This window comes from Cariama cristata, unplaced genomic scaffold, assembly GCF_000690535.1.
Source record: "Cariama cristata isolate BGI_N322 unplaced genomic scaffold, ASM69053v1 scaffold15316, whole genome shotgun sequence".
In the NCBI taxonomy this organism is placed as follows: Eukaryota; Metazoa; Chordata; class Aves; order Cariamiformes; family Cariamidae; genus Cariama; species Cariama cristata.
In genome coordinates, this window is record NW_009623957.1 from 101,523 (window position 1) to 116,315 (window position 14,793).

General features: G+C 37.4%; 1 protein-coding gene across 1 annotated transcript; it reads left to right on the plus strand.

Moving 5' to 3' along the window:
* The first annotated feature begins 908 nt into the window (after positions 1 to 908).
* Positions 909 to 12,333, plus strand: CDH5 (cadherin 5, type 2 (vascular endothelium)). The gene is made up of 11 exons (XM_009702982.1): positions 909 to 1,097; positions 3,436 to 3,724; positions 3,814 to 3,930; positions 4,702 to 4,866; positions 5,287 to 5,474; positions 7,232 to 7,485; positions 8,063 to 8,205; positions 9,018 to 9,142; positions 10,194 to 10,302; positions 10,592 to 10,837; positions 11,828 to 12,333. The coding sequence occupies exons 1-11, from the start codon at positions 909 to 911 to the stop codon at positions 12,331 to 12,333; spliced, it is 2,331 nt and encodes a 776-aa protein (XP_009701284.1).
* The last annotated feature ends 2,460 nt before the right edge of the window (positions 12,334 to 14,793 follow it).

A 14,793-nucleotide genomic window follows, 5' to 3' on the forward strand; every position in this document is an offset into this window, starting at 1 on the left:
CCTTTATAGCAGTAAGGGGAAATTTAGTAAGAAAATTAATCAGCTTCGCTACATTAAAACAATTTCTCAATCTGATATGAAAGTAGGGCCTAAAGTTTGCTAATATTAACATATGATGCAAAAATACGGTTTCACCTGAGAATAATTTCACAAATTATCATTTTATAGACGGTAAAGCCTGAGAATAGGGGACAAAGGAACTTTATACGTGTCTTCAAATGTTTCAAAAGACAAGGAATTGAATCAATAAATGAGCTCTCTGAGCAACGTAATTTGCTACATTGTACTTGGAATTGATTGAAAATTTCACATGAATCATTTTTTCCACCAAAAAACCTGATTTTATTCTAAATCAATATTTTCCATATGAAGATATTGACTACAGCATATTTTGTGTCAGGGCAAGTCAAAACATTGCATTTGGGTTTGTCGAGCTGGAACATTTCATTTCAAGTTGAGTTAACATAAACTTTGATCTGGCTCAGCCTTGGTGTTGCTTCCCATGGCTACTCTCCCCAGGAGCTATGCTTGCGGCTGGACTACACTTTCTGTAACGCACAATGGGTGTTCTTCGCTACTGAATCTTCTCTTCAGATTAACTATGGTAGCTCAAGTGGATGCTGGCTTTTACGCTAGTTTTCAAAACTTGCGCATTTTTTATTCCATTAAAATACTTTTGTTGCTTTTTACAGTTGTCATCTAGTTAAAACTGTTTCATGGAGGGAAGAAGTCTGATATTTCAAATTTTGATGCTAAGGGAGATGAAAAGAAATACAGAAAGTAATCAAACTTTCCTATAGAAGGGAAGTCCATTTGCACTTCTACATGTGGTCTCTCTGATTAATCTGATTCTGTTGTTATTTATATAGTTTTCATATTTTATATTACTTTCTAGGCTGCAGAAGAAGATGAACCACCTTATTCTACTTTTCTCATTGTTCTTGGCTCCAGCATTTGCTCACAAAGAAAGTCAGAAAACAAAAGAAAACTTTTCTTCAAACAATGCCAGTCATAAACGACTGAAGAGAGACTGGATATGGAACCAAATGCATATCAAAGAAGAGATTGATACACCATTACCACACCATGTTGGGAAGGTAAATAGCGGTCTGTTAGCAATGAATAATTAGAAATGCAGACAGCAAATGAGTATCTTGAGAAGTATTACTCATTTGCTGCCTAGGCAGAACAGAAGAGAAAAAAAAGAAAGAGAAATGGGACTTAATACCAACATACTAATGTGTTAAAATCTTACAAATGTGGATACAGAGTAAATCAAGAATAATGTCAAAGGGATTCTAATTCTTTTGAAGAATACAAATAAATTTTAGAGAATGGGAAGTATGGAGCATCCGCAGTGCAGAAACAATTGCATTGCTTACAGGTGCACAGTTAGGAAGGAAGTCTGGCGGCTGATGTATGTCAATATTTTTCTGGCAGCTGAAGATTCTTTCAAAAACCTAGGAGAGCAGCTAATAGAAACATATGCATTAAAAAAACATATGGTTTACATCTCTCAGCTTGGATACAAAACAAAAGTTCTGTGTTTAGGAATACTGTTACAGACTCAAAAAGTTTGTTTCACAAAGTGAAAGAGAATAATTTAAAAAAATAATAATAAGCATTGACATGCTTGCAAACTCATTTTCTTCAGGGCAGTGCTCATAAAACCCTATGATTAACTGCATATCTTCCAGACAAAGTTCTTCCAATCTAGTCTTTCAAATTGAACTACTTTGACACTTTTCAGATAAATGCAGTTGTACATTTTCCTCCCATGTACAACAATCAGCATCTGTCAAGGCTGTCTCAGCAAAGTGAAACAGACCTTTCTGGATCAGTGCTGCTCACTGGCAGAAAGCATGAGAGAGAGAGAAAAGAGGCCACAGGGTACTCTCAGCTAACACAGGGTATCTCTGTTTCATTTCAGACCAATTCAGTAGCAGATTGAGGAGAACGCTTCTATTCCTGGAGCTGTCCTAAATAAGAGTAATTCACTTTGTACTGTGCTCCATGGTCTTTCAACAGTGGAATGCTTCTGATTACTTTTGCAATGGCTGTGTTCAGTGCATTGCATTTGCAGGATTGAACACCTGATAAACCCTTTAGAAAAGGCCACAGCAGTAGTGTGGCAGAACTGAGTGACAGCTACAGGAATATGCTGATACATTTTGATTTTATCTTTCATGACCTTAGATGCTTTCCTTTGTATGTTCATCCTCAGTTTTAGAAAAGGCAATCTTGGAAGTCTATACCTTTTACACTGAGTAAGTAAAGAAAAATTGAGAAAGAAGGCACAGACTATACTATCATTGAGACAAGGATGAGATTATTTCTCATGTTACACCTCTGAAGTTGTAAACTGTTCTTCAGCAGCCCCAGCAGCCAGAAGCATGATTAAGTATGTGGAATGAGGGAAGAAAATTTTAATGACATATTTCAAAATAGAAAACGGAAGTGAAAGAATGTTCAACAGTAAATGACAACTACAAGATAAATCAAATCCTGAATACCAAACAGCTGCAATTTATGATAACATCAGTAACAAATACTAGAAATTCTTAGTCAAACCCAGCAATTATTGATAAATAGCTTGCTGAAAGACGAATGCTGATACAGTGCATGGAAAATTGTGGTTTAAACCTTCTATCAGTGTCCTTCAATGGGTGAAGGTACAGAAAGGGAAGAATCACCAAATTATCTGCAGATTAAATAATGCGCAAAACCATTTGGTTTTGGATTAAATTACATTTTAAAACTGATTAATGTTTATTCCTTTTACTCCATACCTTTTTCATTGTATATCATCTTAAATTTTAAAATCTATGGGGTGGAAATTTAATCTTACTGTCATAACATGAGCCTAAAGACTGACTATAAAAGTGGCATGTGACTAAACACAAGCAAGCTGTCAGCTATGGCAGGAATTCTGCTAAATGCTAAGTAATAGAGACTAATGGTGAATAATGTCAGTAGCTGTGAATATAGCTTTGATTCTGTAATTCTGTGAAATCTAAGCAGAATCTCTGCTAAGTTCAGAAGGTTACTTGCAAACAAGAGTAGTTCAAACTGAACGTGGTGGTGCATGTTGTTTCAGATATAACGAGGTTAATGATTTGTATGTTTTAACTGCATGAATAATTTATATCTTTAGAAAATATGAGATATGATCTAAAATAAAAAAAAAATGCTTCTTGATATATAAGCAAGCAAGTTTCAGTCTGGATGCAAGTTTCATCCTATAACCCTGCATAGTGGTAGCTGCTGCAGTGCTGTTTGTTCAGTAATAGTCCAGCAGACACTAAAAGTCTTGATGGCTATTCTGGTTTCAAACTAAGTCTGAAGTCCTGATTGCGTGTATCTTCTGGTAGAAACTGTGTTGCACCTGGATGCCAAAGCCCACTGTTATCTCTTTGAATTACACTTTCCTTCTAGATCACATCAAGTGTAAGGAATGACAACGCTAAGTATATTATTGAAGGTGAATATGCCAACACCATTTTTAAAGTGGAAGAAACCAGTGGTGATGTATATGCATTTGAGAGGCTAGACAGAGAAAAGAAAGCAGAGTATGAGCTGACAGCTCTCATTATTGACAGAAGAAACAACCAGTCACTGGAACCCCCATCTAAATTCATTATCAAGGTTTATGATATTAATGACAATGTCCCTGTGTTTGTACAAAAAGTATTCAATGGATCCGTCCCAGAAATGTCACCAGTAGGTACGTTCTTCCATCGCTCATTTCCCTTCATGTCTCTGGTTTAAAAGCAGAATTTATACTAAATATGCTGTTTGAAAATCCTTTTCTAGGAACCTCAGTCACCAAAGTGACAGCTGTAGATGCTGATGACCCAACAGTTACAGGTCACGCCACAGTTACCTACCAAGTCATTAAAGGAGATGAATACTTCACAGTTGATGACTCTGGTAGGTCAGATACACAAATGTCCTTACGCTTTGTCCTTACCTTACACTTTGAAGAAAACATGGTTTTAAGCCTTTTTCATTCTGGACAAGGGGCATAACTACTCCAAAATATAATTTTAACCATAATTTAGAAAGATTTTTCATTCACACTCACACAATGCCACTGTCTGCATCCGGAAATGAGCTAATAAAGTCGGGATATCGAGTGACATGAACTAAATGAGAAGATAAAAGTTCATTTTTTCCTGATGAAGAGACTGACTAGAAGCTAATATAAATTCGTATTTTCAAATTAGCATAGATACCATTCCTTGGACTAAACAGGAAAAGGGAATACATAAATTCTGAAGTAGCATTCATAATCAATAACTCAATCCTTTGCTTTCCTAAACTTTCTTGTTTAAATTTTTCTGAGTTTTAAAAATAATGTCAGTATCTCTTGTAACCATACTAGTCTTCCTGAGCAAATAACTCAGATAAAGAGATGCTCAGACAAACTGTCTAGATGCAGTAGTGACCAAGTTTAGACATCGTTAGACTGCTTCTTAAAGGAAGCTTCTTAAGTCTACAACTTAAAGGAATGTATTATACAAAATCTCCCAAATATTGTCATGTAGAAAGATTTCTAACACTTCTAACCTTAGAAAAATACCACTGTAAAAATGGTACTTAAAGCTGAATGTGTGGCATAAGACAAAAATTTGCTGGTAAAATTAAGAGATGTTGGACATGCTGCAAAACCTAATCATATTCAGTGTCATTTTTTCAAAGGTGTGATTTCTACAACAAGGGCTGATTTAGACAGAGAGAGTCAATCAACGTATGAAATTATTGTTAAAGCAAAAGATGCTCCAGGGTCTTCTGGGGATTCAAGCACAGCTACAGTCATTATCACTTTAACTGACATCAATGACAACTTCCCAGTATTCAAACACCGTAAGTATAGTGCAAGCACTGTATCATTTGGAAAACAAGAGTTGACACAACTATAACAAATTTATGTCCGAGTACATCACAGTTCAACTTTTCTTAAAAGTGGACAAAAGAATCTTACATATTCGGAAGGTCTTCTGTATTTCAGCCCTAGCTACATTTCCTGGGTGACGCACACCTGCAGGAGAAAACAAAAATCAGTATTAATTTTATCACTTTGTATGAGATCTTGACAATTTTAAGAATTAATTATACTTTTATAAAAGATACATCAAAGTGCTGTCTGTAGAGATATATATAATGCTGCATTCTCAATTAAATATTTTTCTGTATGTCTATAAACTAAGAACAATTTTTAACTAAGTTTTAACTTCCATTTACACACTCTTCATGACTTTTTGGTCTTGTGCTTTTTTTTAACAGCATCATTTCACTTTAAAGTTCCTGAAAACATTTCGGTAGGAGGAGAAGTTGGCAGAGTCAAAGTAGAAGATGTTGATGAACCACAACATAGAAATACGAAATACAGTTTTGTCAGAGGAGATTACAGGGACACCTTTGAAATTATAGCAAATCCGTTCACAAATGAAGGAATCATTAGGCCAAAGAAGGTACTTTTCCCAGTAACAAAGATTATTATTTTGGTTTTCCATGTGTAATGAGTATTTGATTCAGTTTGGGACTAGCGGCAGGATAAAATGGAAATGACTGGAAGTCAGCATGAAATACGTTCATCCTGAAAACCCTGTTCTGTGAGCTCTGTAAGAAGAAGAGCTGGTGATGTACTTGTCCATTGCAACTACCAGTCCCGGGAAAATCTAGAATTACTGCAGAGTGCAATGGGGACTATGTCAGATATTCAGGTTACGCACTTTAGGCTCCTCTCAAACTTCAGATACTTGGATGCTTCAAAGAGTCAGTGATTTTAAGAGTTGAACCAACTGACCAAGTCAAAGAATCTTTCCCTTCAGCCCAAGCAAAATCAGAGTAGAAAATGTGAATAAGTCCACCTGACCAGCTCTTTACCGTTTGGCACTTGCTCCAGTCTGAGCAACAGCTCCCTTACTTTCCTCAGGGTGTTTTCAGAGCTTCCCCACTAGTTCCTTATAACTCTTTAAGGAGGCTCAGACTCTCCAAAGCCTTTATTATGGTTTGCTCTTTGGTTTTGAATTCTCAGACCTACTTGATTTGTACCAAGGGACATTACTGCATTATGCAGAGTACTGCCAAGCCAAGGGTTCATTGATTTAATTGACTTACAGTAAAAAGAGAAAAGAGGACGAAGGACTACAAATCACCTCCTGTAATCCTCAGATTGACAGGAAAGTGTTTTTCACTTCCAAATATCTCTCTGTAACTGTTAAGACTAGAAACATCATTAAGAAGAAGAGAAAACTTTGAGGGAAAAAAGTACTAAGTATTCCAAGACCAGTAGTAAAGTCTTCAGCTGTGGTCACACTAGGTGTAAACAGTTTTCCTTCAGTAAATGCAGCTCTTCCCTGGTCTTTCCAGGACCTGAGGAATGCATTGCTTGTACCTTCTGCCCAGAGGAGGAGCAATAAGAGACCACACACACACACTGAGTGATTTGGAATCAGTTCATCTTTTAACACGTGGTAGGCAAAGTCCACCCCACTGTTTCGTAACATGCTTTTGGCATGTACTTGTCATAATTTTAAATATGCAGCCATGTGAGATAAAACTTCAACTGCTAGATAAGCACCATCACTTCCATTTGCAATGTCTACTCAAAGAGAAAAACAAGAGTCACCACAATGAACTACTGTGTATTTCACGGTGATTTTATAATCTCAGGTAACAGTGCAAAGGGACCCAAACCTTGAAATGAGCGACAGCTTGGGCATTTCTTACTGCCCTAGCTCCTGGCCTTCCTTCATTGTGTGATTCCTTTCATAATCTCAGTCAATGGGAAAAACAAGGAAGCGGATGCCATTTATCACTAAATGTCCCAGCTATCAGTCAGTGCAGCTATGAAGTCTGCCTTGAATGACTTCAGAACAGAAAGTCTAACCAAAAAGAGGAGAATCTGGTACCCAACCTTTGAGAAAAAGGAGCTAAACAAGTTTTGGTAGCAACAGAATTATAAAAAGAAAACCATTTAAACCAAGAAATACTTGCTGAAATTAGAATACTGGATGAATCTGTTCAAAACTAGAAATTGCTCAAGCCACTCTATAAAAGAGAACGTCAGTCTGGAAATGCTCTCCCAAGAGTCTACCTAAGATGCAATTTGGTAATATTTGCAAACATGAATTAGAGCACAGATCTTAAATTTGCATAGATAACTACTGCAAAGTTTACTTAAACATCTCCAAAGGAAGAATATCTGTGTTTGACTCTTTTCTAGCCCCTGGACTTCGAAAAAGTAGCAGAATACAGGTTTGACATTGAAGCAACAGATCCCACAGTTGATCTTCGCTATTTTAAATCCGGTGGCTCTAGGAGCATTTCAAGAGTCACCATTGAAGTCACTGATGTTGATGAGCCTCCTGTCTTCACTAAACTACCATATGAATTTAAAGTAAGGGAAAATGATCCAGAAATAAGAACACTTGGTTCAGTTTGGGCACATGATCCTGATGCAGCTAAACGGAAAATCAGGTAACACAACACGAGCTTTAGTAATTCTATTTTAAAGTGGAGAATTCATTAACGATTCCAAGAATTTGACAAAGAACTGGGAGTTTGGCCCTATTTTTCAGAATCTGCATGTCAAAAAAAAAAAAAAAATCCAATTTGATTTTTCTGACACTACAGCCATGCATATATATGGTAACCAACAAAGATGAACATAAATTACATTTTACCCATGTAATTATGACATAAATGTACTGATAAAACATTTCCACATTTACAGGAAAATGCATAATCCTGGATATCTTTACATGGTTATAATTTATTGTTACTTTTTTTATTGTAATAACTCTCTCAAGCATGTGCTTTGAAAAGAAAATTGACTTCTGAAACAGCAGAAGACAATAAGCTGGAAACCTTCCCGACAGATATATTTCGCTCTTACAGCTTGCGTAATTTTAGGGAAATATTCTGAGACCGACTGGTCAAGATATTAATGTAATTTGTCACACAAGAACTCTCTGACCTTCCACTATGAAGAACTGAAGTGAAACACAGTGTTATCACGCTTGCATTGACATGTCTCTTTTTAAACAAAACACAGATTTATTCGACGAAGAGCTAGTCCTAATGGAGACTATATTAGGGTATCCGATACTGGAATTATTCAGCTTCCCAAGCCCCTGGACAGAGAATTCAGTTCCTCATACAACATCACTGTAGCAGCTCAGGAAATCCTTGAAGATGGTAAGTGCTATCCACTTCCCTATTTGAAAGAAATCAGTGTACAACTTTACAGCAGGACTACAGCTTATCAAAAAGGAAAGCTGCAACCTGACAGCCCATTTCCGCTAAGCTACAAATGAAAGGGATGCTTTCAGGGTTTGCACAATAATCTTCCAAATCAAATGAGTACCTACAAATAGGTCAAATACAGTTTTAAGATTTGGCCCCTAGCTATTATGAAAATGCATTCAACTTGTTACAAGGAATAAAAAGGGCATGAGGAGAGGAAGCAGCTTGGGAAACAGGGATAAGCCTGTGGTTAGAGCAGAAACATCCCAGCCAGCTTCACCCAGAGTTACAAAATCCCCCTCCCACACTGTCGCCCAGGGAGCATCGCTGCACAGGCATCCCTGCATAGCTTCGCACTGGTTCAGGAAGCAGGGCAGGCCCGGGGGCCAGTCCCAAGTCAGGTTGGGGGAGGACGGCCTTTTCTGGAGGGTGAAAGATATTTAATAATATAGACATGGCCTGTTCTGTGCCTGTTGCCTTAGTGCCAGAGAACAATGCTGCATCTCATGGCCACCCAGTGTGAAGAATCAGGAAGCCATAAGTAATCGTCATTTTCTTCCTCACAGATGCTTGATAATTTAGCCCAATAGGAGAGTTTTTAGGAAAATACATGAATCTGTCAAAGGAAAAGTTCAAATTAATGATGGAGCTAGAAACTCTCCATATTTGTCATGCTGGAGACACAAACAGTGGAAAGGGGGGGGGCTAGACAGCACTGAGATTCCAGACATCTCAAGAGACCTGTACTGTTGTTGTCATTTCAGGACGTCTTTCTGACAGAGAATCACATGCTCAAGTTCACGTAATAGTTAGTGATGAAAACGATAATGCTCCAGAACTTGTTTATCCCGAGGAACCCAGAGTGTGTGAAAATGCTGCACCAGGAAAGGTGAGACAGGAGGGAGAGTTTTTCCCCCTTAAACTTGAATTAACTACTTGTAAGCTCAAGCAAAAAGTGTCTTTTAATAAAGGTTAGTTTCAGTTTTCATATCCAAGCATCTGATCATTTCACTGATTTCCAAAACGTCAGTGGTCAGAAATCTCTCTTCAGGACTTTACACTGCTGGAATATTGACTTGTATCTGCTTACACACATGGGCTGCACAGATCCTCTCCCTCCAGGCTTTTAAGTATGTACGTGCATTAGCAACTGAACTGTGAAGTACACTCAAGCCTTGCAGAGCAAAAATTAGCCATTCAGTTTTATCATACAAACGTTCATAATGACACTGAGAATAAAACCATTTCAAAATACTAAGAGAAACATTGTTGCATGTAACATTATTCATCAGAGTGCAAACATCTGCATGCACAAGTAGTGCTAGTATTTGTGGCTAGTATTTTGGCCTCAGACACAAGTAATTAGCCCACACATGTGATGCTTGTTTGATTAAGAGACTTTGTCACAGACTGTGCTCTCTGATGGAATCTGTTAGAACACACAAGGTATTATTTCACTTTAATTTAATTTTTAAAATACCTTTGGGACATAATCATACACAGGTTTTATATTTTATACATCTAATCTACCCCAGGTTGATGTTTTAAAAAACAAGCATGTCATTCAGGAGTGGCAGTCTCAATGACATTCAATGAATGAGAGTCATACTTCTAAGTTGAACACTTCAGAAGACAGTCATCTTAGGTATCTGAATGAGCCATATGTCTTTGAGTAAAAGACTTTTTTTATGCCTTAATTACACAAGATTTCTTCTTTTGTTTCCCGCTTGTGAATGAAGGGGCAAGACTGCTCTTTTTTAAGACAAGAAAATTACTTGCCTTGAAAGAACTTAAAGAGGAGCATAACAAGATATCTTTGTCCTGCCCTTTACCGAAGGGTTATACAGGATACACAGCCCAGCTCAGACTTAAATGCTGTAAGCAGTTTTATCACTGGAGGCAATGTGTACTGAAAATTATGACCTCTTCCATCTTTGTAGGTAATCATCAGGATTTCAGCTACTGACAAGGATGAAATATCACCTAGAGGTTTCTTCAAATACTCCCTGGCCACAGAAGATAGCAACTTCTCCTTGGTTGAGAACTACGGTAGTGTATCCCTGCAATGCATTTTCTCAGATAGCCAAAGTGAGACACTAGGACACAGGGGAGAAAAGTTGTAGCAATGACCTATGATTGGTTCAGCTGAGCTAAGTAACAATTTATTTTTAAAGGCTTAACTTACTGAAAAAAAAAATGTTGTTTGTTGCCACCCAAGTTTCACTGGGTTCCCTAAAGGCTGGCTCTGTCTAAGGGAAAGATGTACTAACTGACTGATAATCTATAAGGAAAATCTGGTAGAGATTATCACTTAATTAGATGTCGTTACTTCTTCCAGATAACACAGCTAATATCACTGTCAAATATGGACAGTTTAATCGTGAACTTGCCAAAATCCACTACCTGCCTGTCATCATCTCAGACAACGGTGATCCTGAGCTCAGCAGCACAAATACACTTGTCATCAGTGTCTGCAAGTGTAATGAAAAAGGCAACTTCACTTTTTGTGAGGAAAGAGCTAAACAAGTTGGAGTTAGTGTACAAGCACTGGTGGCAATTTTTATCTGTATCTTCACAATCATTGGTAAGTATTTGACTTTTGTAATGTTCTCTGACTGAAAATGTGCAGACTGTTTTGTTTTTCTTAACAGAGATCTACAAAAGCTTTGTGGCTATAAAATGGTCACAAAGGTGGAAATACTGTAACTATTTAATTCATCTCACTTGCTCTTTCTATTTGGCCTGTTAGCATAGTTTCAGCTACAAAGCTGTTCATTCTATTGGAAAGGCTGAGTCACTGGAAAGATTATTGGAAGTATGCATAATATACTTGATTTACTGTTACTAGGCTCACGTGCAGCTATAAAACAGGAAATTTGTGCTGGGGCAATAACAAAAAGATTCCTGTTTCCAAAGGCTAAATAGACTGGAAACCCTTTAACAGCACAGTGAATATATATATAAAAATAAATCTGTAACAAATCAGAAGACCAGTACCTATTTGCTGTATCTGAATCTATCCGAGAAGGGGCAGTATTTTTCCTTGCTTGAAAAGAGGCCTCCTACGCAATTATCACATAAGTAGTATTTGATGCCTGGCATTAAAAGATTTACTAGTTCAAGGCAGTAGCTGACTCAATGAACTTGTGACATTTGTACTTGTGATTCCAGCTCAAGAGTCAGTTGTACAATTCCTGTACAGACTGAACTGCTTTGAGAACAGATAAATCCTACAGTTAAACAGTATTTAAAACTATTTTTTAATAAATACGTGTTAAAAAAAATTCACTCTGGAAAAAAAAAAAACACGCTTCAGACTGTGTTACATATCTTAAATGCAATTTGTTTTACTTCCTTACTTCTTTATTTACATGTGCTCATCTAAGTTTTCTTTGCAGTGATCACGTTGCTAATTCTTCTAAGAAAGAGACACAAGAAGCTATTTTTTTAATAAATACGCATTAAAAAAATTTCACTCTGGAAAAAAAAAAAAACACGCTTCAGACTGTGTTACATATCTTAAATGCAATTTGTTTTACTTCCTTACTTCTTTATTTACATGTGCTCATCTAAGTTTTCTTTGCAGTGATCACGTTGCTAATTCTTCTAAGAAAGAGACACAAGAAGGATTTGAGCAGTCTTGGGAGGAATGTGGCAGAGATTCATGAGCAGCTTGTGACTTACGATGAAGAAGGTGGTGGTGAAATGGATACCACCAGCTATGATGTATCTGTACTTAACTCCGTCCGCAAGAATGGTATAAAGTCAGAAGCAGTTCCCTCTCCATATGCACAAGTCCAAAAGCCTCCTGGAAATATAACTTCTGGTGCTGGAGAAATGGAGATGATGATTGAGGTTAAGAAGGATGAAGCCGACAATGACAGGGATTTGCTGCCATATGACACACTTCACATTTATGGCTACGAAGGTGCCGAGTCCATTGCAGAATCTCTCAGTTCTTTGGAATCAGGCTCCTCAGACTCAGATATTGATTATGACTTTCTAAATGACTGGGGACCCAGGTTTAAAATGTTAGCTGAGCTGTACGGATCAGAACCAAATGAAGATTTTGTGTATTAAGTTCAAATTAGCCATGAATTTTCTCCCTCCCACTACAGATAGACATCAAGAGCCTGCCAATGGCCAAAGAAGAACTCGCAGCTCTTCACCCAAGCCATACTAGGATTTCAAACAGACATGAAAAAAAAACCTGACAGCAGTAGGGTTAAAAAGAAACACATAGATCACATATATTGGCTTCCCCCAGCACTGCTATCCTTGCTAACATGCAGTTCTTTCCCCAAAACTGCTGCTCAAGGACCTGCTACAGGACCTGGTCCAGTCTTCTAGGACACAACTCCTCTCCCTACCCAGACAGATGCTTCTCCTTAAAAAGTGGTTTTGTCCCCAGCTTCTCCTTCCTTCCTCTCCTCCTATACTGTTTTCATCAATACGCTTTCAAGGTCACCATCCACTGGAACAGAGAGGTTCAGAAGCATTGGGAAGGAATGTTTTTTCAATAACCTCCTGTATCTCCAGCTGGCAGGTTTGCCTGGCCCTCTTGTAACATCTTTATTGATATTCCATGCTTATGCTTACCCAGCAGAGGAGAGGAGGAACATATGGTCTATCACTTAATATTAGAAATTATTCCATCACTTTCAAAAAGAGGCATGATTTTTCCTTCTTTCCAATCTATTAATTATTCTTACTTTATAGTCTTCTACCACATATATAAGTTACTAAAGATAAAATTAGACAGGATTTTTAGATGCACAATCTGGTTTCATCTGTCATTTTTAACAGCCTGATGATGATTTCAGGCACCTTTCTGGCGTGCTAGAATTTGCTCTAGCTAGCAGCAAAATTGTTTTTTCTGTCTGTAAATAGGATCTCAGTGTTAGTCAATGGAACATATCCTGCAGGGCAGGAAATGTGGAGATGAGGGGAATGTTAAGACTCCAATACTGTAAAACTCTCTAGATGGAAACATAGGCCTCTCTAGATTTCTAAAGAGGCTGAATACATTTTTTATTCAATGCTATTAAAGCAATTGTATTTTTTCAGGGACAAACAAATGAAAGGCCTCATTACTGTGAAACTGTTTTGATTTTTTTCTAAGCAGGTACTGTAAAACGGGTATTTTCCACCTAGGAAAATATTGTAGACTTCCAAACCAGAATGCTACATACCCACACATTTGTCTGCATAGAAGAACCGCAAATGTAAGTAACGTTTTGGAGCTGCAACTACTATGTCCCTGGTAAGCGTGTGTTTAGTTTCTCACCTGATGAAGAGCCACAAAATGAACAGAATGAAACTTCCCATGCAGGAAGTTACCTAGCCAAATACATTTTGTAAAAAGCGGGTCTTTTAGGACAATGGTTTGTCTCTGGCTTCTGGCAATGCAGATTCCCATTGCCTTCAACAGGAACAGAGCCCTACCACACAGATACTCAATTTTGCAGAATCTGTGCTGGAGCTGTATGTATTAGTTTAGTTGATTTGATTATTTAAATTTGGTACCTAACCAAATAACACTAAATCTTTTTTTTTCCCCTAAACCAGTAGAGTGGAACCTCACAAATTTGCTTTTCACTTATTCATGTCATCTCTAATTTACACTCCCTTCCCTCAAAATGCTTTCTTGGCAGGAAATAGCAATGCAGTATAATATGGTCTCACATTAGTCCTCACTATGGTAGAAAGTTGTCCAATGCAATACTTAGCTGGACACTAATGCCTACTATCATCAATAATGCAATCAGTCAATTTTCAAATTTGAACCACAGGAAAACTAAGTAGAATTCTGTCCATCGGTCAAATCAGTTTCGGATCACATCCTTTATAAAAAGAAGTACATTTCGGGATGACAGCCTTGGTTTTATTTTTAATGTGTACATTCGCTTCTGTTTTGCTTAATTCAGTCAACAGTGTATGCTACTGAGGTTCCACATGTTAGTATATTATAGAGAATGCTAACTAATAATACTTACAGTTTAAGGTTTTCATCAGTAACTATGGTATTGGCTATCAACAGGTAACATTAGTTATGAAATTATTTAGTGCAGTAAGTAAAGTATTTTGGTAAGCATCATCCAGACAGTATTACTTGTAATTGCTATATTAAGCCTGTTTTATAAAGCTGTTTTTAAGGAACACTGTATCAATTTCCACTGTATAAAGATGTTTGCACTGGATAGTTTCTTTTTATATTCCTGTACTGTATTTTTTTTTTACTACATAAAAGCCAATCTCAAGTTTTGATTTTCTGTGCATTAAAGAGTTTCACACAGAAGACAGTACCAAGCTTTGTACCACAGCGAACTCAACCATAAAAACACTGGTATCTATGCCCTAAGCAAACTCAAACTAGACACAAATTCACCAAAGGACTTTCTGCAACAGAGATTTTCTCCCACTCTTTGGAAAGCTGTCAGTAAAGCTCCTGTGGTAAGGAAGAGAAAAGCCCCAACAGTGCAGTCTGGTTTCAGCAGCTGGTACAGTTGAACCCTCTGACTTTGGAGGCCTTGTGCCTGC

Coding starts and splice junctions, on each gene's coding strand:
- CDH5 (XM_009702982.1), top strand. CDS start 909: ATGAACCACCTTATTCTACTTTTCTCATTGTTCTTGGCTCCAGCATTT. Junction 3,725..3,813: donor CCCAGAAATGTCACCAGTAG/GTACGTTCTTCC, acceptor ATCCTTTTCTAG/GAACCTCAGTCACCAAAGTG. Junction 10,303..10,591: donor CTCCTTGGTTGAGAACTACG/GTAGTGTATCCC, acceptor TACTTCTTCCAG/ATAACACAGCTAATATCACT.